This window comes from Uloborus diversus, chromosome 5 (assembly GCF_026930045.1).
Source record: "Uloborus diversus isolate 005 chromosome 5, Udiv.v.3.1, whole genome shotgun sequence".
Classification (NCBI taxonomy): domain Eukaryota; kingdom Metazoa; phylum Arthropoda; class Arachnida; order Araneae; family Uloboridae; genus Uloborus; species Uloborus diversus.
In genome coordinates, this window is record NC_072735.1 from 34,299,696 (window position 1) to 34,326,739 (window position 27,044).

A 27,044-nucleotide genomic window follows, 5' to 3' on the forward strand; every position below is an offset into this window, starting at 1 on the left:
GTTTCATTATCTTTTCATTTATTTCTTCAACCTTTTATTTATTGATTATTTTGATCAAAAATATTTTTTATAATCAGATAAAAAATATTTCATTAGAAAAATGTTTTATTTCCCCCCCCCCCTTTTTTTTAATTTTTTTTTTAATTTTTATTTATTTATTTATTTATTTATTTATTTATTTATTTTTTTGAAGACTGAAATTTACTGCCCAAAATAAAAAATACTGTTTCAACGGTAGTTTTATTATAAAATACAGTGTTCTTTCTTTATGTACTTTAATTTTCAAAACAAATTTCCGATTTGTTCATTTTGAAAAAACTCAGTCATCTTAACCATTTCACTTTGCCCCACATTCCCCAACTACTCATTAACGGTTTTATTTAATTTTATTTTGTGGGCGAAGACGATAAAGCTTTTTGTTGATTTTTTTTCACTCAAATGCTGTTTTCAGGCGTTTTGTTGAAGTATACAAACGATTGCGCTATTTCATTTTACTCATTAGGGATTTTATTCATCCTTTAAAAGTAAATGACAGATAATTTAATTTTTGATGATTGTTTTATGTATCATCGCATAAATTTTTAAGTTTCAACATTTATTAGTGTTATTTTCGTATAATATTTAGTGTGAATAAAAATGTCGAAAAGATAGCCAGAACTTTATTAAAAAAAACTATAGCTATTAGATAGGTGGAGAAATTAACTGCAGAACATAGAATTTCAAAAAGAAAAAAAAAAGAACTCTTCAATAAGAGAAATAAAAGTAATAAAAAAAAAAGTTTCAAAACTGCAAACCTTGTTTTGCAAAGGCTTATAATTTGCCTTTTTATTCATTTATTAATTTTGTCAGCTTAAGATTCTGAGCCATTTTCGGCTTCCCCATAAATCAGAGATTTTCTTTACTAATTGGTGACCGGTGAAGGTTTCTCCCACAGAAAAACCGAAACGAAGCTCTAAAACGATTCTGAAGACAAATTATCTTGAAATTTCGAGCTTTCAACACCCCCGAGATTCTTGCTTCAAAATACTTTTTCTACATTCTATTTTACCACTATTACCTTTAAAAAATATTTCGCGTGTTTATTATCTGTATTTTATCTGCAAGGAAATTAAATGATAATGTATGAAAAGACAAATTTTTATTACTTTTTAATATATTTTATTGCTTTTTGCTCTAACTTGGGCGCTGATAACGTTCAGCTTCGGTGAAGTCAGTAACATTGTAAACAGTCCTTATCTGAACCTCTTATTAACCAATCTGGACGTTTCTGAAGTGAAGCTCCTATATTTTGCTGTCCAATTTGGTGTGAACTCGAAATTGTAATTTTTTTAGTATTTTAAACTTTTTTTGAGTCTCACCCGCAATTGCATTACTTTTTTGAAGGTAAGGCTATGTTTTCAGCACAATTTATTATTTTCAAATTTGAAAATTATGTTCGGGGGCTGCAAGCAATATTGGTGTTTTATAACGTCACTTCTGACCTTGCAAGCATTGGCGACCCTCGCAGGATGGCAGAAATTCTCTCCGATGGAACTCCGAATTTTACCGAATGGTGATAAATTTGCCGAATGGAACTCTAGATTTCGCCAAATGATGATAATTTTGCCGAATAGAACTCTAAATTTTGCCGAATCGTCAGAAAAAAATTTACCACATAAGGACATTTTTGAAAGGTAAGAGTTACCTCCCATCTGGGCACCCCTGTAGGAAAGGATATGTGAATAAAAAAGCGCAATTAACGGTCGCCACTAGCCACGGGGAGAATAAGATGAAAAAATAACTCAATTGCCACTCAATTGCTTCCTAAAAAAAAGTAATAATAATTAGCGTCTTAGTGCGCAAAAGGCAAAACGAAAGGTGATCAAATCTTTTCCACCAAAATTAAGAATCATTCGATAAGAACGATTTTTTAAATACATTATTTACATTAATTTAATTACTGCACTTCTGATTATTAATTTCAAAAAATTAAAAAATGTCGTTTTGCACCAACGCCTCTATTAAACAAAATGCTTATCACATTAGCATCAAAAAGTGATCCTCTGCCGGTAACCTACAAGGATGGCGCTCAACAACGATGGATCCAAGCAATTCAAATCAAATTGTTTATTGGTAAATTTCAAATTTTAAATGTAGAAATCAACCAATTATGTTCTTTGCTATTAATTTCTAATATTTTTGGCACTGATAGATGGCAGTAGCAAGAGTACCGAAGTTTACTTATTAAGATCATTTACTTATGTATTGGGATCGGTTACTTATTGGGGTTAAAAGCGAGAAAGCGACAGGCATTTAGTATTAAGGAGGCCTTGGCAGCACCTTTTTTTAAAAAAGTTTTTTTTAATTTATTTTTTTAAGTGCACTTATTCCGAAAAAGTGGCAACTTGTAAAATTGTATATGCGACTTAAGTCATATTCATATGCGAATAAAGTCAATGACGGAATTATGGATATTATTTTGCATGAAAATAATGTTCGATATTTGTACGATACCTTTAGCATGCGTCATAAATCTTTAAAACTCTTCTGAAGCAAGCCTCACCCACCTATTTTTTTTTTAAATCGAAACAACTCAAACGGGATCATTTCCTTATATTTTGTTAAGTGCAAAAGAAAAAATGTTAACTGCTGGAAGACTTCAAGGAACAAATTAAGGTAAGACAAAGGAAAAGGAAAAAAGTTAGTAACTCATTTGGGAACGACAAGTTTGAAATTCGATGAACTTGGATTTTATATCATAATTGTTTCGAGCTTTTGATGATCGGTTCAAAAATTAGTAGACACTTTTCTGCAATAATAATAATAATACAGTGAAATCCCGTTACAACGAACTTCAAGGGACCACCAATTTTGTTTGTTGTAACGAGAATTTCGTTGTAATGGAATTCAAATAATGTAATGGCAATTATATAGGGACTGAGAATGTGTTTCGTTGAAACGGAAATTTCGTTGTATTGGTATTCGTTGTAACGGAATTTCACTGTAATAACAATAATAAGTAACATATAAATAACTAATCCATATTTTTAAAAAGAAAATGATGAAAATTTGCAGCTACTGAAATAGTATAACGTAAAAAGTAGACCGCAATTGATGTTTTGATTTAAGGGGGAGGGGGGATAACAAGAAGTGTGGCATCACTTTTTTAAAGTGATAATATGGTTGTAAGAAATAGCGTAATATGTGATGGGGATGGGGTAATAGGGAGGAAAGGGGGTGAGGTGAGGTTAAACTTTGTGATAAAGGAGGACAGGGGTGTCAAAGATGTTGAGAAAAAGTGTGGCATCATTTATGGATAGACTGCAGTGAAATAAGAAAAGTTTGTCTTAATTAAAATGAGTAGACTAAAGGGAAAGCCATTGTAACTGTTTGTATGAATCTATACAACAAACTCAAGTACTAACATATTGCATAAAAAAAAATCTGCCTTAGCCCTGGCTTAGGGCGGTAACTTAAAACAAAATACTAACATTAGTCTGAATGCTTTTAAATAAAATAGTTAAAATAGGAAAGTATATAAAAATGATTAAAACATATTTTTGCACTATGTCGAAACAAATAAGTGTAGTGAATGTAAAAACTAAAACCAAAGCTTCTCAGCGCACGTTTTTAATCACAATTAAAACTTTGCTATAAAATCGCGCTTTTAATACTGTTTAAAAGTTAATACAAAGTGAAAACAAATTTTTTATACATGTAGTATATATATTTTGCTTTTCGTTGAAATTGGTCGCAACAGACAGTTGACAGTTGTGACTTGAACAATTAATTTGCAAGAGGATAGTCAACTCTCGATAACTCGAAGTCCCGTGGGACCGGACCGGCTAAAACCTTTGAATTATTGGTTGTGGGAAGTTTTCACAACCTTCTCTAAAATTTAGGGTCCAATTAACGAGATCAAGGAATGTTCGAGTTATATGGTATCGAGGTAACGCGAGTTAACTGTATTAGTATTTATATGCATTCAGTTTTCCATTCCGGAAACCTTATTTTTTAGTCTTCAGCCATAAAATATTTTACCTAGTTGTTGAAAGCTTTTATAACTGAAACATCTTTATAAATATTTGTGCTGCACATTATTTATTTCTTTTTTTTTCCTCCGTGCGTTATCTTTGATAATAATATCGTACCTCCACAAGGGAAAATGCTTATCTGAGAGCTTCCGGCTTTCAGTTGCAAACAAATATTATAATCTCTTATAAAGTAAATGAAAAACAAAATAATATCTTTGTACAGAAATGAAAATAGCAATTATAAAAACAGCGTTAATCAAGTACATAATTTGCAAATGTTTGTAAAATTCGCAATTATACAATCACTTGCCAATTCTGTACTTCATTGACGTTGTGTGTTTCGTTGTTCTTAAAGATTTTTTATTTAATAACTTTCTTAAAGGCGATAGTTCATTTTGGTTTTGAAATTTAGAATTCGGTCTATGCCTTCATATCCAGTGCGGATTTCTTTTATTTATGGTATTTTTAAAGGAAAATATGGAAATATTTATAGCATATTAACTGTACAAAATATTTTAATGGCTTGTACATACCATTAATTCTTACCATTCTTATGAAATGGTTTAGTTTACGCAAGTACATTAATACTAATTACTTCTGAGATCCATGGGTTTTCTATTTTCCTATTTGACAAAGAAACAAACCGATATGGAACTTTCACTCCAATATAAAAGACAGTTGAAGTATAAATATATCCTCTTTTTTTCGATATTAAATATTTTATTGTTTATGCATGATAATTGATTCTTAACACATGTTTACTTTCTTCTATATAGCTAATATATAGAAAAAAGTATTGGTTTCGTGCAAATTTTCGAATTTTGACGGATTTGAACGTTTTGAGGTGTGCTGAGTCCGTTTCCACCATTTTTTTTAAATGACTGTATGTCTGTATATGTGTGACCGGGTTTTTATAACCGCTCTACAGTAAAGACTACTGCAACCGAACGAAATTTGGTACACATATGTGCCTTCATGTGAACTTGTGCCCACTGTTTTTTGGAGCGAATTCCTCTAAGAGGGGAGGAGCAGTCGCGAATGTTTCTTCAGTTATGCTCGCATGCTATTCCTCAAGAAGTAACTGGCGAGATCAAAAAGAAAAAAATTACGTTGCCTCTAAGGGTTACAGGTGTTTATTCAATTTTGGTGCCGATAGCTCAAAAGGGGATTGAGCGATCGAACGTTTTTTCTCGATTCTTGTGACTGCTATATCTCAAGAAATAATGAACGGAATCAAACAAAAATTTATCGACAGGTGGATCTTAGAGATACAAGACCTGATTCTATTTTGGCGCCAATAGCTGAAAAGAGTGTGGTGCACTGGTACGTTTTTTCATGTTCATTGCGAGTGCTATATCTACGTTTACGTTTAGTAATGCTACGTTTTAGATAAAATTTGGGACAGATGTGAACCTACATTTAAAGAAGCGTTGGTTCAATACAAAATACCAGATTGTTTATGCGGGTAATTAATTCATAAAATAATCTTTTTAAGTGATTTAGCTACAAGTAAGTATATAATTAATAATTACTTCTTGAACGGGCAGGACTTTCTCTTTTCCTATTTGAAAATGGAATAGTCCAATAGAAAACTCCGATAAAGGATTAAAAATATAGAAATCTTTATAAATTATCAACTATGTAAAATATTTTAATAGTTTATGCATGATAAATAATTCATAACACATTCTTATGAAGTGGTATGGTCACAACTAGAGACGTACCGAGTAGCACTTTGGCCGAGTAGCCGAGTACCGAGTACTCGGCCTTTCACTACTCGGCCGAGTACCGAGTTACCGAGTACTCGGCATTTCACTACTCGGCCAAGTTAACAAGTACCAATTATGTTTTAAGAAGAACCACTGAAACACACATGATCAATTTTGAACTTATTGGAACAGTAGTATAGACCTCTTGGTCCATATAAAAGTTTTTAAAACTAAATTCCTGCTGAAATTTAATTTCGCATTATTTAAAAAATTTTGCTTACGTCAAAAATTTTACAAAAGAATTATTTTTACAATTAAAAATAAATAAATAAAAGGTTTGATTGATCAAGTTGGAATTAAGACAAACTATACCAATCTATTTTAGTTCTAGTCCTCCAAACATAAATAATTTTTAAAAGCAAATGTGCAGGAACACTGCACACACGTGTTTCTGCGTTACAAGGAACGTCTTTATCAGTGCATAAAATGTGAGCTAAAGAATGTTAAGACATTCGACAAAAAAATCCGACTTTCGTCGGATGCCTTTAAATCTACAAGCTCACATTTTGTGCATTGAAAGAGGAATTTCCTGTAACGCCAAAACACGTGTCTGCAGTGTTCCTGCACTACGCTTTTAATGTTGTTTTATTTCCCTTTTTTTTAAGCAAAGGAATTTTTATATTTCTTATAACTAATTTTTGTTTGTAGCAAAAATCTATTTTTTATGTAAAAATTCCATATTTTCTATACTTACCTTTTTTGCACAATTTTTAATAAATAAGTTTTATTAACTTTGGGGACATTAAAATATTTATTCCATTGAAGCATTATAAACTTCATTATTCTCAAAATTTAAATTTGACTTATAAATTTTAATTGTAAATGATTGCAAAATATAATGCTTGCTCTTTTTTTTATAAATTTTAGTATCTGTCTTGGACAATATTCAATTTTTTGCAACTACTCGGTATTGGCCGAGTATCTGATCAAAATTTGGCCGAGTACCGAGTACTCGGCAAATTGGCCGAGTATGCCGAGTACCGAGTAGTTACCGAGTACTCGGTACGTCTCTAGTCACAACTAAACACATTAATTATAATCTAATTAATTTCTTAAACAGACTTGCCCTTTTCTTATTTGGCAAAAGAAAACAGATATAGGACATACCAGTTCGATAGGAAAACAGAATAAAGGATAAAAATATAGAAACCTTTATAAATTATTAACTACACAAAATATTTCAATTATCCACGCATGATGATGAATTCTTTACATATTCTCATATTTTTCTTTTCCTATTTAACAAAGTCCTAGGGATTTCCAGACGGATACGAAAAAGTTAAAATTATACAAATATTTATAAACTATTAGCTATGCAAAATATTTTAATGGTTTATACATGATGATGGATACTGAACATAGTCTCATTAAGCGGTTTAGTTACAAAGACGGGCAATATACAGTAAATTTCCGATTATCCACGAAACAGGGTGGCACAGTAGCCGCGGATAAGCGAAAACTTCGAATAATCTGAATAGCAGGTAAACAACGATACCATACTTTGTGTATACGATAGCTAAAAAATCGAAATAACACTCACACATACATTTAAATTATAACTAAAAACATTGCTACATTGCATCTACTGACATTGAAACGAACATTATTTCACAAAAATATATATGCAAAATCTAAAAGCGAACAACGACATAATCATAAATTTTAGAAAAACAAAATGTGAAAAGACCTGTGGATAATCTGAATCTCGGATAATCCGAAATTTAGTGTAATTACTTATTGAGCGGTATTTTTCATTTTGCCTTTTTCACTTCATTCGTCTGCGTAAAGTGAATTACTGAATTCATTGTTTTCCAAGGAAGAAAAAAAAAGATCGATTGTTCAATAGTGATCTATTCGAAAAGAATTCTCCTTGGCTTTTAATGGACTATTACATCAGGACAATAAAAGCTTTTAACGAAATCTGTTGCAATGCCTATATTTATTTATAAACGAAAACGTTTCCTGTCTGCTGTCACTTTTATAATAGAGTGTCACCGCCACATGTGAAGACGGAAATGTTGAAACTACCATTTACGATTCAAGAGCCGAGGTGGTCGTAAAGAAGCCCATTCTAATTTGGACCCGCAAACGCTCCGCACTTTTATTTCATTTCAGCGAATGTCCCCACGCACTTCATATCGATATCCTTCATCGATATTACTCGTGCTTTGAAAGTTGAAGTTTTAACTTTTCGAAAAGAAGGAACAATCAACAAGGAAGATCTTTTGTCTGACTCGTTTATGATGTAGAACGTGAGTAATCAATTGTGTAGTTTTATATTGTGTCTCCGAACGCGTTCTTGGCATAGTTGAAAAGATCCATCTTATAATTGCTTGAAATTCAATAGTCTATGAAACATAATTTGTGTTCTGGATCTGACATGTAAAATTTCCGAAAATTTTGAGGCGTTTAGAAAAAAAAGGAAAAAAAAAAAAAAAACTCTTTTTATAGTTTTTTTGAAAAAAATTGCAAAATTGATTTTTTACAAATTAAAATCTATTTAACAGCAATTTTTTCTTATAAAACATAAAAAGTATGAAATATTTGAAAAAATATATGCAATCCATCTTCTTTCTTCTTTTTAACAACTACAGATCGTGTGTACGTGGCGAGGGGGGGGGGGGTGCGTGACCTTGCATTAGTGTTCAAAGAAGGGTGCAGAGCCATCGATTACAGGGTAGCCGATCGCATAGGAGAACATTCTGTGGGCACTCACTGCTCTAAGCATTGACGTCATCGAACGACACGAAATGAACCTACCGGCTTAACCGGTAACTCAATTCGAACATGACCAAGTTATATTCAGTAAATTACTTCCCATTAGCCAGGGCTAAAGCAGAAATACGTGAAATACACCGCCAGCTCAGTCATGGCTGGAAATGACTGAGCTGGCGGTGTATTTCACGTATGACCAAGTTAGTTTGAAAATTGATGATATTTTCCCCTCTTCTTTTTCTAGTTACCTCGGTACAAACGGACAGAGTTCGACGAAGAGGAGACGAGTAGCATGGCCAGCATGGCAGTGGATGCCCCCATGGTGACTAGCGCGTCCAGTGGCACTACAGGACTTCAGGTGAGGTATTCACCAGGCCGAAAACGCAACTTCTGGGAGCGGGCCTCTCCACTAGAGAAAGTTCTGATGCTATGCGTCCTGTTCCTTGTCCTGCTAGTCGCCATCCTCTCCATTGTCTTGGACACTTACATTACAGCGCAAACTGTGAAAGTCGTCCACATATCTGCAGTGAATGGATCTACGAGCATCACAAAGTCAAATGGTAATGTATGAAAGTGGGGACACTTTTATTCTTTTCATGCGTTCAGTAAGTAGAAGAATAAAGAACGGCGCGAAAGTATAAAGTAGAAGTACATATTATCTCGATTACTGAAAAGAAAAAAAACATTATTATTTTGCCCAGAACTCGGTTTGTAAATGATAAGATACTCAACCAAAACAAATAGAAATTTACTTCTGTAATCATCCTATGCCCAAAAAAATCCAACAGAAACTAACTCCTGATTTATTTATTTGTACAAACACAGAGCGCGGAACATAAAAAGCACATAAAATTTTTCAGTGAAGTAGGCTAGAGGTAGACTGGTTGTTCTCTCGGTTTTCCTCACTAGGACCCCAATTTTCTCGCCAATTCTATTATAGTTCTGGATTCCCCCCCCCCCAGTAGGAAAATTGCAGTATATTCTAGTGACTCCAAATATAGTAGCTGCATCGATATTTTGGTCAGTTCCAGTTCTTGCTTGATAGAAACATTATATATAAACCATTACTATTACAAAGAAAAGGGGTAAAACAATATTTGTTGTGAATCTATTTATTTATTTAAGTAACACGATGTTTTCAAAAAAAAAAAAAAAGACATTTACTTACTTATTTTCGATTACAGCGACGGAGTACTGCGTCACACCTGCGTGTGTAACGGTGGCTGCCGCCATCTTGAACGCCATGGACCATACCGCCGAGCCATGTACAGACTTTTATCAGTATTCGTGTGGCGGCTGGATTAAATCGAACCCTCTTCCAGATGAGAAGTCGATCTGGGGAACGTTCGGAAAACTCTGGCAAGAAAATCAAATAGTTATGAAGAACGTGCTAGGTAATTTGCTATGCTTCTAGTTAAGGTTATTAAAATTTCAAAAATTCAGATGAAAATCTTTAGAAAAAGTGAGCGAATGTAATAACATTTTTTTTCTTAAATTTTATTACCAAGTGCGGCAAAGGAATATTCTGAGCTGCACAACTTTATAAGTCATCCCGAAGTTTCTAACGGCTCATAAAAAGAAACAAACGTAATTCCCTGAAAATATTTATTGTTAAAGCTACAGAAATAGTTCATATACTTTTGAATATAATAGCCATTGAAATTACAGTATTTGTCATACTGTGGGATATTTTTGCAGTCCAACATCAAAGAAGTCTGCCGCCAGGGAATGGGGCCGGCCCGTCACAGTTGTCTACACGTCTTTGTCTGTGGGAAAGTAACGCTGGACGAAAATTTCTTTAAGAGCAAGAGAAAGTCGCTGAGAGCAAGATCGGGACTGTAGAGAAATGGTCAAACTCCTCACAGAGAAACTTCTGCAGTAAAATTTGTCACATGTGGGTGGATAACTGTGACAAGCTGGTTCCAGTACCAAGCAGTAGACTTCAGTAAAAGTACTGCAAACACTTATCCCGTGATTTCATAAGCGTTACAGTTTCGGTGAATCTCACTCTAACTAAAATCACGTTGAGAAGTAACTAAAATCACGTTGAGAAGTAACTAAAATCACGTTGAGAAGTAACTAGAATCACGTTGAGAAGTAACTGGTTCCGTGGTTCAACTACATATAAATGTGTAACTATGTTGAGTTTTATAACTGTAAACATTTCTGGGTTTTTTGAACTTTGCAATCACTACCACCACTGCCCCACAAACCACTGCTTTTAAGGTTTAGTTTACCAGTTGACTCGAACCGCTGCAACACCCAAACCACCGATTGAAGCCTTTTAGGGCAACATTCACTACCCCTGGTTAAACTTCAATCAGACATCCGAGCTGCCGCGTCGATTAAAAGTTGTTTTCATCCAATCAGGAGGCTCCAATTGGCGGTTTGGGAGTCTGACTGAGGTTCAATTCGGCTGGTAAATATAGCTGTTATTTACTGAAGAAGGCTTCAATTGAATCTTCGGTTGTCTGACCGAGGTTCGAATCCTCTGATGAATACGATCATAATTGGCTGAAGAAGATTTTGATCGGTGGTTTTGGTGTGTCACTGAGATTGTTAATTAATTGTTAGAGTACAGTTTATATATATCTTTCAGTGTCTTAACACATTTTAAAAGTTTGGAGTAATTAAGAGTGCCTCAGAACTTTTAATTTCAATTAATTTTTTACACAAAGAATATTGTCTTTTAATTGTGTGGCAGTGAATGTAAGTATAAGGTCATTCTAAACTTTCAAATAGTGGTTGTCCTCTTTTCTCTATTTCAAAAAAAAAAAAAAAGCTGTTTGAATATGAAACTTACTTTAACATGTTATTCAGACAAAAACAAACTATTTATCATTTTGCTTCTGATTTCCCCCTCTCCTACATTCTAAAGTTAAATCCAACAATGATACAAAAATCCTTTCCCACAAAAGAAGTAAATTCTACTTCATGATAAATTGACATTTTGCGTGATTTGATGTTGAAATAAAATTTCTCGCGAAAGCCGTCGTTTTACTATGTAGTGGAAAAAAGATGACTTTCAAATACCAAAGTTTAAAGTGCACTCAGAGAAAGAGTGAAAAAGTAGAAAGCAATGTTTTTATTTCTAAGAATGCAAATAATTCAAAATGCTTTTTATGCAGTGACTATTTTAAATTAAATTCTCTCCGATATCAAATGTGCTGCTACAAATGATGTTTTCACAATTCACCGATATTCAGTTTAATGAAACAGGACACAGAATAGTGTGTTATTTTTGACTGATATAATATGTTAAATTAAATGTATAGATTTCAAAAAAAAAAAAATCTTTTTTTATGTGTGTGTTGTGTGAAATATTATTTAACAAATGAAAACTGACAGTAGTAGGGTAAACTCACTAACTGATGATCAATCTGTGGTTTATTACTTTCAGAATCATCATGAAAATAAAAGATAACTATTTCAATTGAAACTTATTAAACTCCTTTGCAGCAAACTTCAATGAGTATTTTTCCTGCTAAAGTTAACAGTTACGTTTGATCTTACAATCAGACACACGTGACCACTATTTTAGGATTAGGTAAAAAAAAAAACGAGCTGATGTGTGCGTCACATGACTTCCTTTTACTCCAGTTTAATGACATTTCTCCACATTTTGGGAAAAGAAAATTAATTTGACGACTGTCTCATGGAAGGAAAAAATACGTTTGCAGGGTGTTCCAGTTTAACCTGCAAGACCTATATTTTCGCGTCCGTTAGTCTTAGATGCATACTTCCAATTTCAAAAATGTTCAAAACCAGATGCAGAGTTAAGATACTGAAAGTTTAAAGCGAAAAAATTAATGAATCAAATATTACAAACTTTAACTTTTTACACGAGACATCTAGGTCCCCTAACCTATGTTTAGGGAAATAATATCCATTCAAAAATATTACTAGCACAAAAAACTTGACATTTGTGCGACCAAAAAGGATGTATTCGAGTTCAAAATTTTAAGGGACCGTGCAAAAAATTAGATTGGAACTTATCACCTCTTCAGTAGAATGACAGCACATCGAAATGGAAAAAAAAAAGTATTTATATTTTTCATTGCTATTCAAAAATAAACGCAAATGTTATATCATGACACGCAAAAACACATTTAAAAAGCTTGTACAATTTTAAAAAACACACTCTATGCACACATAGACATTAAAAAACCTAGTTAGCCGCTAATTTCCCCCTAAAAGGCGTTATTGACGGAAAATGTAAAGTGGTATGTAAGTCACAAAACGCTGCCTTTCATATCTCAGTGAATATTAGCCGTACTGGTGTCAAACTTTTTGTGTTGGAATAGTTAGGGGGGGGGGTTAAGTTAGGGGACCTAGGGCCCGTATTAAATTTTTTTTCTTTTATTTTTTGTGACTCATTTTTTTTTCGTTTTATTTGTTTATTTTTATATATATTTTTAATTAATTAATTAATCTATTTATTTTTAAATTTTATTATTTTTTTTCTTTTGCCTTTAACATCCAATATCTTTACTCTGCATCTGATTTTGAACGTTTTTGCAACTGAAAGTATGCATTTAGGACTAATGATTGCGAAAATAGAGGTCTTGCAGGTTAAACGGGAACACCCTGTATAAAAGAACAGTAGATATCTAATGAGTTCAGTTTAAAACTCTTCAATCAAAAGTTATTTACTATTCTATGCTAATGCCGAAAATACTGGCATTTAACCTATCAAATACCTGAAATAAATAAATACCTTTGTGCAGAGAAGTATAAGGAAATAACTAGCGTTTTCATTGCAAGATAGTGAACTTTTGGGTGTAAACGACCAGCTAGCTGTCTTTACATCCAAAAGCTCACTATTTTGCATTGAAAAAAAAAAGGTTCTTTGAAACCCCGAAACAAGTGTCTGCAGTAATCTGTAATTTTGTGCTACAAAATGCCGGTTATTTCCTTTTATTAAATCCCTGTTTAAATAAAAATTCGAAACTGCACTAAAATACCAGTTTCCGGTACACCGGTTTTGCAATCACTAAATACAGGCTAAGTTTGAATCTGAAATTAGTGACCATAGTTAATAAAGAAAACTGAGAATATTACTTGCGTGCCCAAATAATTGCCCCAAACTTTCTACATGATATCCAAAAATGCAAACTGCGTGCTCTGATGAAAAAACACTACTAATTTGTGTATCATAATTTATCACTTTTTGTTGAGACCATTTGTATACATTTGGTCTTAAAATTTAAAAGTGTCGGATATAATTTGTACTATTTTCGTGAAAATGATAATTTAAAGCATGGATATGATTTTCAGAGGATGACAGTTTTGAGCTTAAAAGTGAGGCAGAAAAGAAAGCACGAACATATTATACTTCTTGTTTGGACAAGAACGAAACAGTCGACAAACTTGGACCTAAACCTATGCTCGATCTGCTAAATAAGGTGCGTATGTTTTCATTACATCCAGTCTAGCGTTTAAGGGGGGCGGGGGAACTAGTTTAGATGGGTCAAAAAATCCATTCTTTTTTATGTCACAAAGTATGTTGCCGAAATTTCCGATTAGTTCCAATGCTATGAGCACTTAAAGTGACAAAGTGACTGTGGAGATTAGAAAACATTCAAAAAATTTTTTTTCAAGCGCGTTTTTCTCGAAACAACTTTTTTTCAACTGATAGGCATTCTATCTTAAAGAGTTATTGACCAATCGTTTTGAAAAATTGTGCAATTATTCTTTATTCAATTATGAACATAACGCTTTGATGATATTATCATATAAAATTTATTTTTTTAATGTAAGGAATGTGAAAAAAAAATAGTAGAAAACATAACATTGCAATCAAACGCCTCAAGAACGTGCAATTTTCAACTTTTTTGATCGCAATTAGGTTTATATTCTTAGGAAATATGTTGTTTACGAGAAAGAAAAGTTGTAATGTTACAGACAAAACGTGTGGCTTCGGTGATGCGCACCAGCAACAAGCTCTGATGGCGACTGCCCATGGACAACAGTTTCTAACTCCACTAATTCTGGTGGAATTGACTTCAAAAAAATTACAAGGTACTGCTCATTTTCCGATGCCGAGACTTAGCGCCAATTTGCGCATGCGTCAGGTCTGTTGTGATTTTATCAAAATAGGGAGGGAAACCCGGAAGTAAAAGGTTCAAAATAACGTGTTCAAAGACAGCAAGTGCGAGCGGTAAGTGCCCATCCTCAACCTATCGCCCCTTTTTGAAATGGAATCTGTCCTGAGTGGTAGTCTTTGCTTTCGAGAACGGGCAGTGTACTTCAAAAGATGAATAAAATATCCTCCAAGTTTAAGGAAATTCTAATTATTTCTTCCTGTTAAAAGAATTCACAAAAAACACTAAAATTTTAGCCTCCTAAACTGTTTTCCCCCCTTAATGAAGTATAATAATTTGTTAGTTTTACTTCTATTTCATGTTTGTGATGGCGGTGTTTTGCGCAATAGTAATAAAAATCATGCAGACCATTCTCACAAAGAAAAAAAAAGAACTCTCGGTTTAGCGTGTAAACAGTGCAAATTTTAATTCTCGAGTGTTGTTGCATACTTTCATATTTTCTTCGAAAATGCATCTCTCTATTCTACGTTTACTTAACGCTTACTTAGCAGATTTACTTAGTTGACTTTCAAATATAAGGTATAATAATTCTTTTTGGGTCTCGGTGTCCAAATCAAAAAACCAATTCTGTTTTCCAAAACCGAGGGTTGTGGTTCAAAATTATTAATAATTTCAAAAATTAATTAGTCCTTGAGCTTAAGCAGTAAAAATTATTAACAGTGTTTTTCAAAATCGTAGGTATATTTTAAAATACATCAGTCTTTCAGCGGTGAATGAACTTCGACGTTGTTTTCCAAAATCGCGGATTGATCCAAAAGTAACTCTTGGTTTGTGATTCGCGCGGTAACTTTTATGACGAATAGAGAAGCACTAAGGTTCGAAATATTACTCGTGTGTTTCGCTTCGACTCGTATTTGTAAAAAATGATGAATAAAACTGGGAATTTTGGCGAAAGGTAACCCTCAAGTAACTAATGATGATGAAAGACAGTTCATTAATGGAAACTGTACACAAAGTTCTTTAATTATTATTATACTTATACATTGATCATTTATTTATTTATTTATTTTGGGGAAATGGAATTTTAGATAGCAAAGGCTCAGTTCATTTTGAAAAACTCAATGAGTAATATCTTGATGGTGCTTAATTTAGGTAGGAGGTTGGAACATCAGTGGAGATTTCAACATCAGTCAGTGGAATTTCCAACGAACTTTGGAAATTATTCACAATGAGTACAACCGGGGAGGATTGTTCTCTTGGGGAGTTGGAGAAGACGAACGTAATTCCACAAGGTACATCCTCCAACTGGACCAAGGTGGACTCGGACTCCCAACCAGGGATTATTATCTGAATAAAAGCAAAGATGATGAAGTATGTGTGTTTTCAAAATTATTCATTTCTATGTTTTCTTAATTTTGTAAAATTTTACTGAACTTCCGATTATTGATGCTAGCCTCTACGTATGAAAAACAATATTTCAACCGTAAGATAATAGAGACGAATAGACACTAACTAGAGTGCAAAAAAAATTTAGACCGGAAACAAGTCTTGATAAATAGTGCAATAGAAGATGGACCCTATAAAAGAAATTTAAAGGTGTTTCAGAATCCAATTTACGTAACTATAAAAAATTGTCGTGATAAGCTTTCTACACATATTATTTCATGAACTTTCATTAAATGAGTTTTTTTTTTTTTTTTTTTTTTTTTGTCTTCATTGCAGATAGTACTGACCTTGTAGGAATACAGTGTAGGATTCAAAAGTAATGAGACCTTTTTTTTTTTTTAAAGACAGAACTATTGAGCTGATCGGTAGAACTGACTAATAGTTTTCAAAACTAGCATCTCCTATATCAATGCACTTCTGTTGCAGGTTTCTCCGGGACTCAAAGTCATCCCTGAAGTCCTGTTCCGGGATTTATGCAAGGGCTGCCTTGACATTTGCTTGGATGTCCTCGATGGAGTCGAAACGTTTTTCTTTCAGACCTGATTTTAATAGTGGAAACATTTAGAAGTCAGGTGGTGAGAAATCCGGACTGTAAGGAGGCTGCGGCACTACGGGAACGTTGATTCAGACCTTCTTCAATTAGAACTCTCGGCACAAGTTTTGCGCAGAGTTTCCGCATGTGCAACACCTCGGTAACAATGCGTTGCACCGTTGTCTCCAATAAGTGTAGGGCTTCTGCTACTTGGTAGAGACTCAAACGCCGGTCCGCATTCAAAAGTTCACTCACTCGCTGCACATTCACCTCAGTACGGGCAGACGACGGGAGTCCATCAGGGTTGGCTGGATTGGACCCAACTGGGTTGAACCCAATGGGTTTTTTTGAAAAAAAACATTTAAAAAATCCCAATATTTAGCCCACTTTTGTTTTTGTTTTTTAAATTTCTGAGAAATTTTTAAAAAAATTAATAAATTTAAATACTTTCATAATTTAAATTTCTTTTTTATTTGTTCTTCACCACAGACAATGGGGAAAAAATAAATTTTGAACATTAATAGGTATTTCTTAATGGCATTAAAAAAGTACTTCAAAGATTTTAAATAAATATATTTAACTTTTTTCTTTAACTGGTCAATAAATAACTCAAATTATCTTGACTAAGTCCTGTCATGTCTGATTTTCTCTAAATTTGTAGAGTGTACAGAGGAAACTACTCTAGCTAAAAGGCTTTCATGTGAATTATTTTCTGCAAACCAACACGTCACATATCTCGAATAAACATGGTATATTTTTAAGAAATTAACAGGTTTTACAAATTGTCAGATAGAAAACAGAATAGGATGTACAGTATTTTTATTATTTTACGAAAAAGTTTAATATTTCTTACTTTGAACACAGAAATAGAAAAACAGGCAACATAAAATTCAAAGAAATGTCTTGATTAAGCTGGAATTCAGTAAAAAGGGATTTAAACTACTTGAGGTTCCACAGTAGTTTTGCATAACAAAATGAAATACAATAAAATAAAATGCAAAAAAAAAACAATAATAATAATAATAATTTAATAAAGCGAACAATAGATTTTATCACTCGAGAAGTAACTTGCCTTAACTATTGGTAATCATGGAAAGTAAAAACTCTGAAACTTCACTATTCTTGGGTTTCATCGACTTTTATACTTTTCTTCAGAAAACCCTGAGTTTTAACTAGTTTTCCAGCTTTTTTGCCCCAAGACAATTTTTGCGCTTTGTCTGTATACTTACGCTACAATATTCCACAAGTACCCCACATTTTCCCTAAAAAAAGACCAAAAAAAACCCCAATTTCTTTTAAAAAACCCAGCTTTAGTTGGGTTTTTTTGGGTTTTATTTAAAAAACCCAAAAAACCCTGGGTCCGTGGGCTTTTTTAAAAAAACCCGGGTTTTTGCCAACCCTGGAGTCCATACTGGGGTTTGTCAGTCACCTCTCCCAGGCCCTCACGAAAAGCCTTGTGCCGCTTTTTAATTTGCGAATAAGACAGACACTCAGTCCCAAACGCTTGTTGAAGCATTGAAAACGTTTTAGAAGGTGATTGGGGGCCGTGGTAGCCCGATCGGTCGAGTGTCGGATTCGGGGCCGGAGGGTCCTGAGTTCGAACCTCGATGGTCGAAGACCCACCGTCGTCATTAAAGGAGACTGGGCGACGATAAATATGCTCGTGGTCTCAATGTCCTCCAAGTGAAACGATACCTCGGGGGGGTGCTAGCACCAGGTAGCTATTAGCTCCTGGTTAGTTCTAAATTCTCATTAACTGTTCGATCCGGTTATGGTGCTGCCATCTATCGGCATAAAAAATAATGGAGGCAAGGCACTTAGTATGCAGTCCTCGACATAAATACAGTTGTAGTCAGTTGTGACTCAGAATCGTATCGAATAGAAGGTGATTGGAAGCAAAATTTGATCGCAAACCTTTGTCTCAACGAACTTTCCGTATCGCCGTGTCACGCACAACCGTGTTGGGGCTACTGTTAAGGCCTAAGCTACCGTTCCAAAAGCTGGGAGGCAACTGACACGCGTTACGCTGTGAAGCCAACACCCCCCACCATCGTTGCTATCAAATGGAGCGCGCTGCAGTGTGCGCATGCGTCAGTATAACTTGAGGCTCATTACTTCTGAATCCTATCTTGTACACTGTTTTTTTATTTTTCTACACCGACCTACATTTCTACATGAATAAATTTTTCTATTAAGACTAGTCCCTGTCTTGTGTCCATCACTTATTTTAATCACATTCGTTCTGAGGACATTTGACTTTATAAGCGGCTGATTTTATAAATCGGCATAAATAGACTAAAATACATATATTATTTTAAAGTTTTAATACCGTGAGGATAAAATGAATTACTATTCATATGTATTTTTAAGTGTTTCAAAATACAGTTGACATTTTAAATAAACGTGAGTTACATTTTTATTTGCACAAAAGTTTTAAAGTATCGGTGCATTGTTGTTTGATTAACAAAATTTGAAAGTGAAAATTAACCATCCTTTAAAGGTTTTAAAAAGTTCTAGCAATTTTCAACAGTTGCTCTAAAGTGCATCGTACGACATTTCGTGCTTTTTTGACATGTATTAAAGAGGGCAAATTTAGCACTGCGATTTCTTCATCTTCCGAGACACATCTTCCGCTTCTTGGTGCGATATATCATTGGAATTTATTATGGCTTTTGCATTTTCATCCTTATTATAGCTGTCGTTTTTAATTTTCTGCCTGTGTCCTCCAAAAGCTTGATTTTATAAAGCGGCGATAATGATTTTATTAAAGGATGCTTTTAACATCGTTTAATGCTGTAATGATTCTGTTCTACCAATTCGATTTTAAAAAGCGGTTGATTTTATAATCCAGTGATTTTATAAGTGTCGGTTACTGTACTTGCTAAGAATCAGCTTTTTAGTCACTTCAAACCAAAAATTAGAATAGTATATTTCAGAAAAGCGCTTAATGTCGTACGATGCACTTTAGAGCAAATGTTGAAAATTTCAAGAACTTTTAAAAACTTTTAAAAGATGTTGATTCTGTTCTTCCAGATTTGATTTTAAAGTGATTCATTTTATAATCCAGTAATTTTATTAGTGGAGGTTACTGTACTTGCTAAGAGCCAGCTTTTTGGTCACTGCAAACAACTCAAAAAGATGTGATAGGCTTCTCACCTCTTTCCAACTAGTCTGTGTCATAAAATGAAAGTATGGTCAACCAATTGGAACATTTCGAGCTTTGATGGTTTTAACCCACTCAATGTTTTTAATTAATTGCATTAAATAAATTTCCATTATCTACCAAAAAGGTTTTCTGTTATTTGTAGGTGCTGGTTGCTTACTTATCTTACATGACAAAAGTTGGAGTTCTTCTTGGCGGAGAAGAAAATGCTACCCGGGCCCAGATGGAAGATGTAATAGAATTCGAAACGAAATTGGCCAACGTAAGCTTTCTATTTTAAATTTTAACTAAAAAAGCAGTCATTCAAAAAAGTGCGAACTTTGGTACATTCGGAACTTTTTGATGCTACATTAAATGCAATAAATAAACTTATAAAAAATGACTAAATCTCAATTTTTATTTAGTCGTTTATTACAGCAGCGCCATTTCGTAGAAAAGCAGACATTTCATCCTGCACGTGGCAACTCTATGTTTCATTTCAAACCGTGTCATTCTTCAAAGCATAATCTTTTTCCAGAGAAATCACACATTTATGTTTTTATTTTGTTTTGTGACATAAACATTTGGGTGGCCCAAAACAATTTTTTTTTCGAGTTTTCAGGTTCTCACCCTCCAACTTCGTTCCCATGAAAGTAATTATTGCAAAATTTAATCACAAACAAACAATATTTAGAGTAGCTCAGTGCCCATCCTCTCCCCAAGAGTAACGTCGCACTCCCCTCCAAATACCCCTCCATCCAAGAGCAAGAGTCCCCCTCCCCTACCCCCAAAAAAGGAGAAAAATACCCCTCAAAACACTCCCCACCTAAAAATTTTAGAGAAATCTGCGCCATAACAACCTCCTTCTCTTTGTGGGCACCCCTGGCTCACAGAAGATCAAATTTTACAATTTATAGTTGTTCTCTCTCTCTCTCTCTCTTTTTTTTTTTTTTTTTTTTTGACCTTTTACCTGCAAATATAGCTCATATTACAACATATAAATTTCGCTACAATTGTTTTTTACAAAATTGAAACAAAATTGGAAGGTGAAAACTTGAAAATTTACAACTTAGATGTTTTTAGAACCACTCTAATGAGCACGTTAAAGTAAAATACACATTACTGTCGAACTTCGTTAAAACGAACTCAAAGAGACATTTGAAACTGATTCAACTTAATCGTCATTTATCTTATCCGGAAAACGATAAGTAGCGGTATTTGTAAGCACATTAGGACGGGGATCGTCTTAGCAGCAATTCATTTTAAGCGTGTTCGAATTAACGAGATTCGACTGTATCCTTAGTTTTCAGTAAAGCTTCAGTTCTAACTTAGTTTTCAATATTGTGTTGCTCTCTTTCAGATAACTATCCCTGCTGAAGAAAGACGGGATGACGAAGAGCTTTACCACAAAAAGACGATCAGCGAGCTACGTGAACTAGCACCTGTCATTGACTGGACGCAGTATTTCAACTCGGCTTTTAAACTTATTGGACGCGAAATCTCACCGACGCAAGAGCTAGTCATTTACGCTCCAGAGTTCATACGCAAGATGTCAGAGCTCGTAACTCAGTACTTGTCCTCTCCAGAAGGCAAAATGTAAGAAACAATAATAGAGGCTTAAGCAGTAAATTACTCTGTATAAGAAACAATACTAGAGGCTTAAGCAGTAAGTTACTCTGTGTAAGAAACAATAATAGAGGCTTAAGTAGCAAGTTACCCGGTGTAAGAAACAATAATAGAGGCTTAAGCAGTAAGTTACTCAGTGTAAGAAACAATAACAGAGGCTTAAGCAGTAAGTTACTCAGTGTAAGAAACAATAATAGAGGCTTAAGCAGTAAGTTACTCTGTATAAGAAACAATAATAGAGGCTTAAGTAGTAAGTTACCCAATGTAAAAAATAAAAATGGAGGCTTAAGCAGTAAGTTACTCTGGGTAAGAAACAATAATAGAGGCTTAAGCAGTAAGTTACTCTGTACAAGGAACAATAATAGAGGTTTAAGCAGTAAGCTACTCAGTATAAGAAACAATAATAGAGGCTTAAGCAGTAAATTAGTTACTCTGTGTAAGAAACAATAATAGAGGCTTAAGTAGTAAGTTACCTTGTGTAAAAAGCAATAATGGAGGCTTAAGCAGTAAGTTACTCTGTGTAAGAAACAATACTAGAGGCTTAAGCAGTAAGTTAATCTGTAAGAAACAATAATACAGGCTCAAGCAGTAAGTTACTCTGTATCAGAAACAATAATAGAGGCTTAAGCAGTAAGTTACTCTGTATAAGAAACAATAATAGAGGCTTAAGTAGCAAGTTAGTTACCCAGTGTAAGAAAAGATATTAGAGGCTTAATTAGTAAGTTACTTTGTGTGAGAAACAATAATAGAGGCTTAAGTAGCAAGTTACCGCCCCCAAGTCAGGGCTCAGATAGAACTACATGCAAAATACCGACAGCCCGGTTATCTCATCCAGAGACTGCAGCTTCGTCTTTGTTATGGATTCCTCAATCTAGAATAGACAGTAACTGATCTGGAAGCGGATGTCATCTCATTGAAGCTGAGAGTGCCAACCTGCGAAAGGACGTCGGTCTCCAGCTCGGTTATTGTACATTTCAGACCGATGAGTCCACAACCAAGGACGAAAGTACAGTCTCTGGATGGCATGACAGGACTGTCGGTATTTTACAAGCTAATAGCAGAGACTATTCGTAAATGATGTCACACTTTTCTTCATGATATGTGACTCCCTCCCTTCGTTGTCACATACGGTTGTCAGATACGCCCCGAACATCATTTATGAACGATCACATATGCTTTCATTTAAAATGAGAACATTAGTGAAAGAAGTTGATTATAGTGATCAGAAAACATTGAATCACTGAAACTATCGGGAAAAATAGCAGTTCATAAAAAACCAGAAACTTTTCATGGAATTCTATAAGTAAGAGAATGTTTTAAATGTTTCAGGTTACTCTGTAGTAATTGGAGGAAAGAATTCAAAACGTAAATTAACTGATAGTTGAAATAAATACTTTCAGTGAGTTGTGTTTGGATTGCGTGATAAAAGTTTCGAATTTCGCAGTATGTTTTGAATAAGCGCATAACTCTCTATTAAAGTTTACGGATAATAATCACTTAATATTTAAAGCATTTTTTTTTAAATTTAGCTATATTTTACTAAGTATAGTATCTGTTTTAAAATTTTAATTTAACTAATTATTTGTTTATATTTTTTGTTTCATTTACTTAATGAAAGAAAAGGAGTAAACTTATTGCTAAACATAACCTTTTTTTGTCTCTAAGTATTAACATTTATAGAAATATTAATAAATAATATAAATCGAAAACTTGCGTCATAAAACAGTACTGCTGTAAGTTGAAGAAGGGGACAGCTCCATTTTTAAAAAAATGTCACGAATCACAAAAGTAAAACCTTTTAAACATTCATTTTTAAAGATTTTGTCTTTATATTCATATTCATCTATACTAGAATTTATCCCTATGAAATCAATTTCAATGACATTTTCTCTGTATATTAAAAAAAAAAGGTATCGTCAAAAAAATTGTGAAAGGATGTATGTGGCGTACCTGCGTCTAAAAGACCCCCCCCCCCCTCCCCCTCGGGACCTACAGAGTTGAAATTTGGTTCAAAACTATTTCGAACTCCGATGATGTGCCCCTCGGAGCGTCTTTTTTAAATTTCAAATTCATTTTTTTAATTATTTTTTAAGCTAAAATTTCATATAAAGTTCCTATTAAAGGAATTAAAGTTTCCCCCACACTTTATGTGACTCAAAAAAACTTTTTTTTTAAAATCAGATTAATCTCGTTGCAATTTTTTCAATTAATTGGAAAAGCAGATATAGGAGTTTCTGTTTTAGCGAAAGTCCTACTCGTAGACTAAACTGAAATCAAGCATGGAACTAAAGCGCAAAATGTTACTATAGTCCATTTAGCGAGAGCTGATAGTGGACGTAAACAAAGCAGCGTGACAATTGGCGTTACCGCTGTCTGCTTGGCGCTGGGATGATTGAAAACAGCGCCAGAATTGAAATCAGATAAGCGAAATGTCCGCGCTTTCAATGCGAACAGCATTGCCAATCGGGCGAGTAAGTCATGAAAGTAGTAACCCACTTTGTTTACTTCCTCTATCAGCTCTCGCTGAATTGAGTATAGAGACCATAATTTTGAAAACAACTTGTTTATGTGTACCTATTTCCATTGAGTTCTTTTTGTTTTCGGGCGAAAGTGAGATTTTACCATTGATCTAATAATAATGAGCTCTTTACTTAAATTCTATATTTTCTACGGGAGAGGAAGGGGGATCTACACCCCGATTTTACGAATAATCCCGATTTAACATATAAAAGCTTTGGTCCCGATGAATTCGTTAAATCGGTGTCCGACTGAATTTGACTTCGAAAAATATTCGACATAACAAGGTTTTGATTTAAAACTCTTTAACTCAAGAATGAAAAATAACATCAGACAAATACGCAAAATCATGGGGGAAAATTATTTTTCGTCGTATCAAGGTTTTCGAGGTATCGAGAGTATACTGTACTCTCTAGCTAGATGCCCTATAAAAATTTGAAACTGAACTTTTGCTTGCATTTTTTTTCTTTTTTGAGTCCTCATGTTATCATTATTACATTTCCAGAGTTATCAGTAATTACCTAGGATGGACGTTGGTTCAAGGATTAACGAGTTGCCTGTCAAAATCGTTTCGCGAAGCTTATAAAGTGCTCAGGAAAGCTCTAGTTGGTTCCGAAGGAGGAGAAAGCCCTTGGAGATACTGCGTGTCTGATACGAATGGAGTGATCGGATTTGCTCTTGGAGCCATGTTTGTCAGAGAAGTCTTCCGGGGAACAAGTAAACCGATGGTGAGTATCCAGTTTTGGTTTTTCAAACAAGAATTCAAAAAAAAAAAAAAGAAAGAAAGAAATGTGAATTCTGAAATTTTGAATTCAAATTATGTTTTTCGCAATCACGACAGGACCCTACTCATTGGACTTATTGCTACCAGAAACGACTCCTGTCCCCCAAGCCTGCCCTTCCTTCTGCGGGTTACGTGTGTATATTTGGGTATGTGTGTGCAGGCGCACGTGCGTGCATGTGTAGGCTTGTGTGTGTGCGTAGTCCTGTGTGTATGCACTTAGGCGTGTGTGTATGTGTGTAACGGCTTGTGTGTGGGAGTGTGCATGTGCGTAATAATGCTTGTGTGTGAGCGTGCGTGTATGTAGGACATAGACGCCACCGACCAGGAAAAGCGACTACTGGGGGACAGTCGCGCCTGTAGAGGCCGGTGGGCGGTGGTGCTGCAGAGGCCCCTGGTCCAAGCTGAAAAAGGAACCGGAAAGCCAAAGACCGTCAAATGAGAACAATAAGCAATCGTGATTGCTCAAAAAATTGGGGGAGGGGATGCTATATAACCTTCCAGCGGGAGCCGCCTCTATACCAACATGAGGTGGCCGTGGTGACCTAATTGGTAAGGCATCGGAGTTGTACCTGGAAGTTCCTGGTTCGATGCCAGCCGGTCGAAGATCCTGGGTGACTGGGACACTTGAAATATGTTCGCAGTCGTAAAGTCTCCCAAATTCCCATTCCAAATCAATATCTCTGGGAGTGTTAATTTAAGTCTTACTTGACTCTTGGTCTGGATAAAAAAAAAAAAAAAACACTGCTGTCTTCAGAAGCCTATCCAACCGTTTAAACTACGTATAGTGGTAGGTACGGGGACCCTGGATTATTATTAATATACCAACATGAACACACCTTAATACACATCCTAGAGTAGAAGGTGAAAATGCAATTTTTGAAGATAAAAATCAGTCTTATAAAACACATGTTGGGATAAAAGTGCGGATTTGTTTACTAATCTGCCTGGCACAAAAATCCATTCACATCACTTACTTTGAGGCGCTTTCGTAATTTCTTGGATAAGCGAGAGATCTGCTAGCTACAGGACAAGTTTCTCTAGACCAGAGAATCCCAAAATGTTTTATGTCGTGGTCCCCTTGACAATTTTCTATGTTTTCCATGGATCCTTACATAGGACTAACTCTAAAGATAGTCATTACCATAACTGACTAAACAGTTCAGTTATGGGTCAATGACGTCCTTTAAAGATGTTTTCCATATTGGCTTCTGATTGATCCTTGATTTCCAGTTATTTTCATTTATTGCGAGAAAATCAGATTTTACCGAATCAGCACATCTTAACCGCAGTCTCCCCTGCCTTCTAGCTCCAGTTATTCTAAAAAGCAGTACCTTTTTTACTGTGCTGTCAACATGCATTCGGATCACACGGGCCATCCAGTTCATTCCATTCTCTTTTATATACATTTAAGAATGTCAGGTTGTTTACATATACTTTATAGTTCAAAACTGAATCTTCTTCAAAGTTAGTATCGCAGTACAATATTTACATTTGAACGTTTCAAAACAGATTGAACCAGATGTTTAAGCTTTGCGCGTAATATTCAAAAATAATAAATATAAATAATAAATGTATCGACAATAATAAAGATAAAAACAGACGGTATGGAAATGTCACGGGACAAATAAAAAACTTATTGACAGTGTGGAAGTTGAAAAACAAGAAAATGATTCCACATATTTTGTTTAACGTGCAAACAAAAATGCATAAAATGCTTATCCCATGTCCTAATGCTTATCCAATCCACAGTTCTGTTAAGTATGAAATACTGAGTACAAAAAGTATTAATTCAAATTTGTATCTTTAATAGATAAAAAAAATCCCCAGGGGTTCAAAAACCACGTAAACATACACACATAAAAGAACGAAAAGAAATGATTACTGCGAAAAAAAAAAGACTTTTAAAGATTCGTTTTTGCTTTAGATCAGTGGTGCCTAACCTTTTTCTACCCGAGGGCCACACCTCATATTAAAATGATTCTCTCGGGCACATATAAAATTTCAAAATATTTTTTTAAAAAATTGTAAGGTGGGAAAATAAGGAAAAGGAAAGAAAAAAACCGATAATTGTTGTTTATTACTATGCTTCTTTTGAGAAACGCATCTGTTTTCCAAAAACAAATCTCTGATTATATTTCGGTCCAAATTTGTAACATTGTCATTAATCGTGTTTTTCAGTTTGTAACATTAAACAAAACAACAGGCCACATGGATCAGCTTCGCAGACCGGATGTAGACCGCGGGCCGTAGGTTGGGCACCACTGCTTTAGATCACTTAGCGTACTTGACTTAAGACCACTCGTATCATTTTAAATGATTGAACTATAGTGCAATGAAACTGTTAGGAATAGTTTGAAGTTTGGAAATGGGGGAGCAATAAAAAACGAGCTGATGTGCGCATCACATGACTTCCTTTTGCTCCAATTTAATGTCATTTCTCCATTACTGGCAAATTT

General features: G+C 34.4%; 1 protein-coding gene across 4 annotated transcripts in view; it reads left to right on the forward strand.

Annotated features, from left to right (window-relative positions):
* The window catches only part of LOC129222771 (endothelin-converting enzyme homolog), a 150,598-nt gene that overhangs the window by 77,820 nt on the left and 45,734 nt on the right, over window positions 1-27,044 (forward strand). For all 4 annotated transcript variants that reach the window (XM_054857301.1, XM_054857304.1, XM_054857302.1 and 1 more), the window contains 7 exons: window positions 8,742-9,057; window positions 9,682-9,891; window positions 13,775-13,902; window positions 15,694-15,912; window positions 19,828-19,944; window positions 21,022-21,257; window positions 24,310-24,532. In XM_054857301.1, coding sequence (XP_054713276.1) covers window positions 8,742-9,057; window positions 9,682-9,891; window positions 13,775-13,902; window positions 15,694-15,912; window positions 19,828-19,944; window positions 21,022-21,257; window positions 24,310-24,532 — 1,449 coding nt within the window. The remainder of the gene's footprint in view (window positions 1-8,741; window positions 9,058-9,681; window positions 9,892-13,774; window positions 13,903-15,693; window positions 15,913-19,827; window positions 19,945-21,021; window positions 21,258-24,309; window positions 24,533-27,044) is intronic.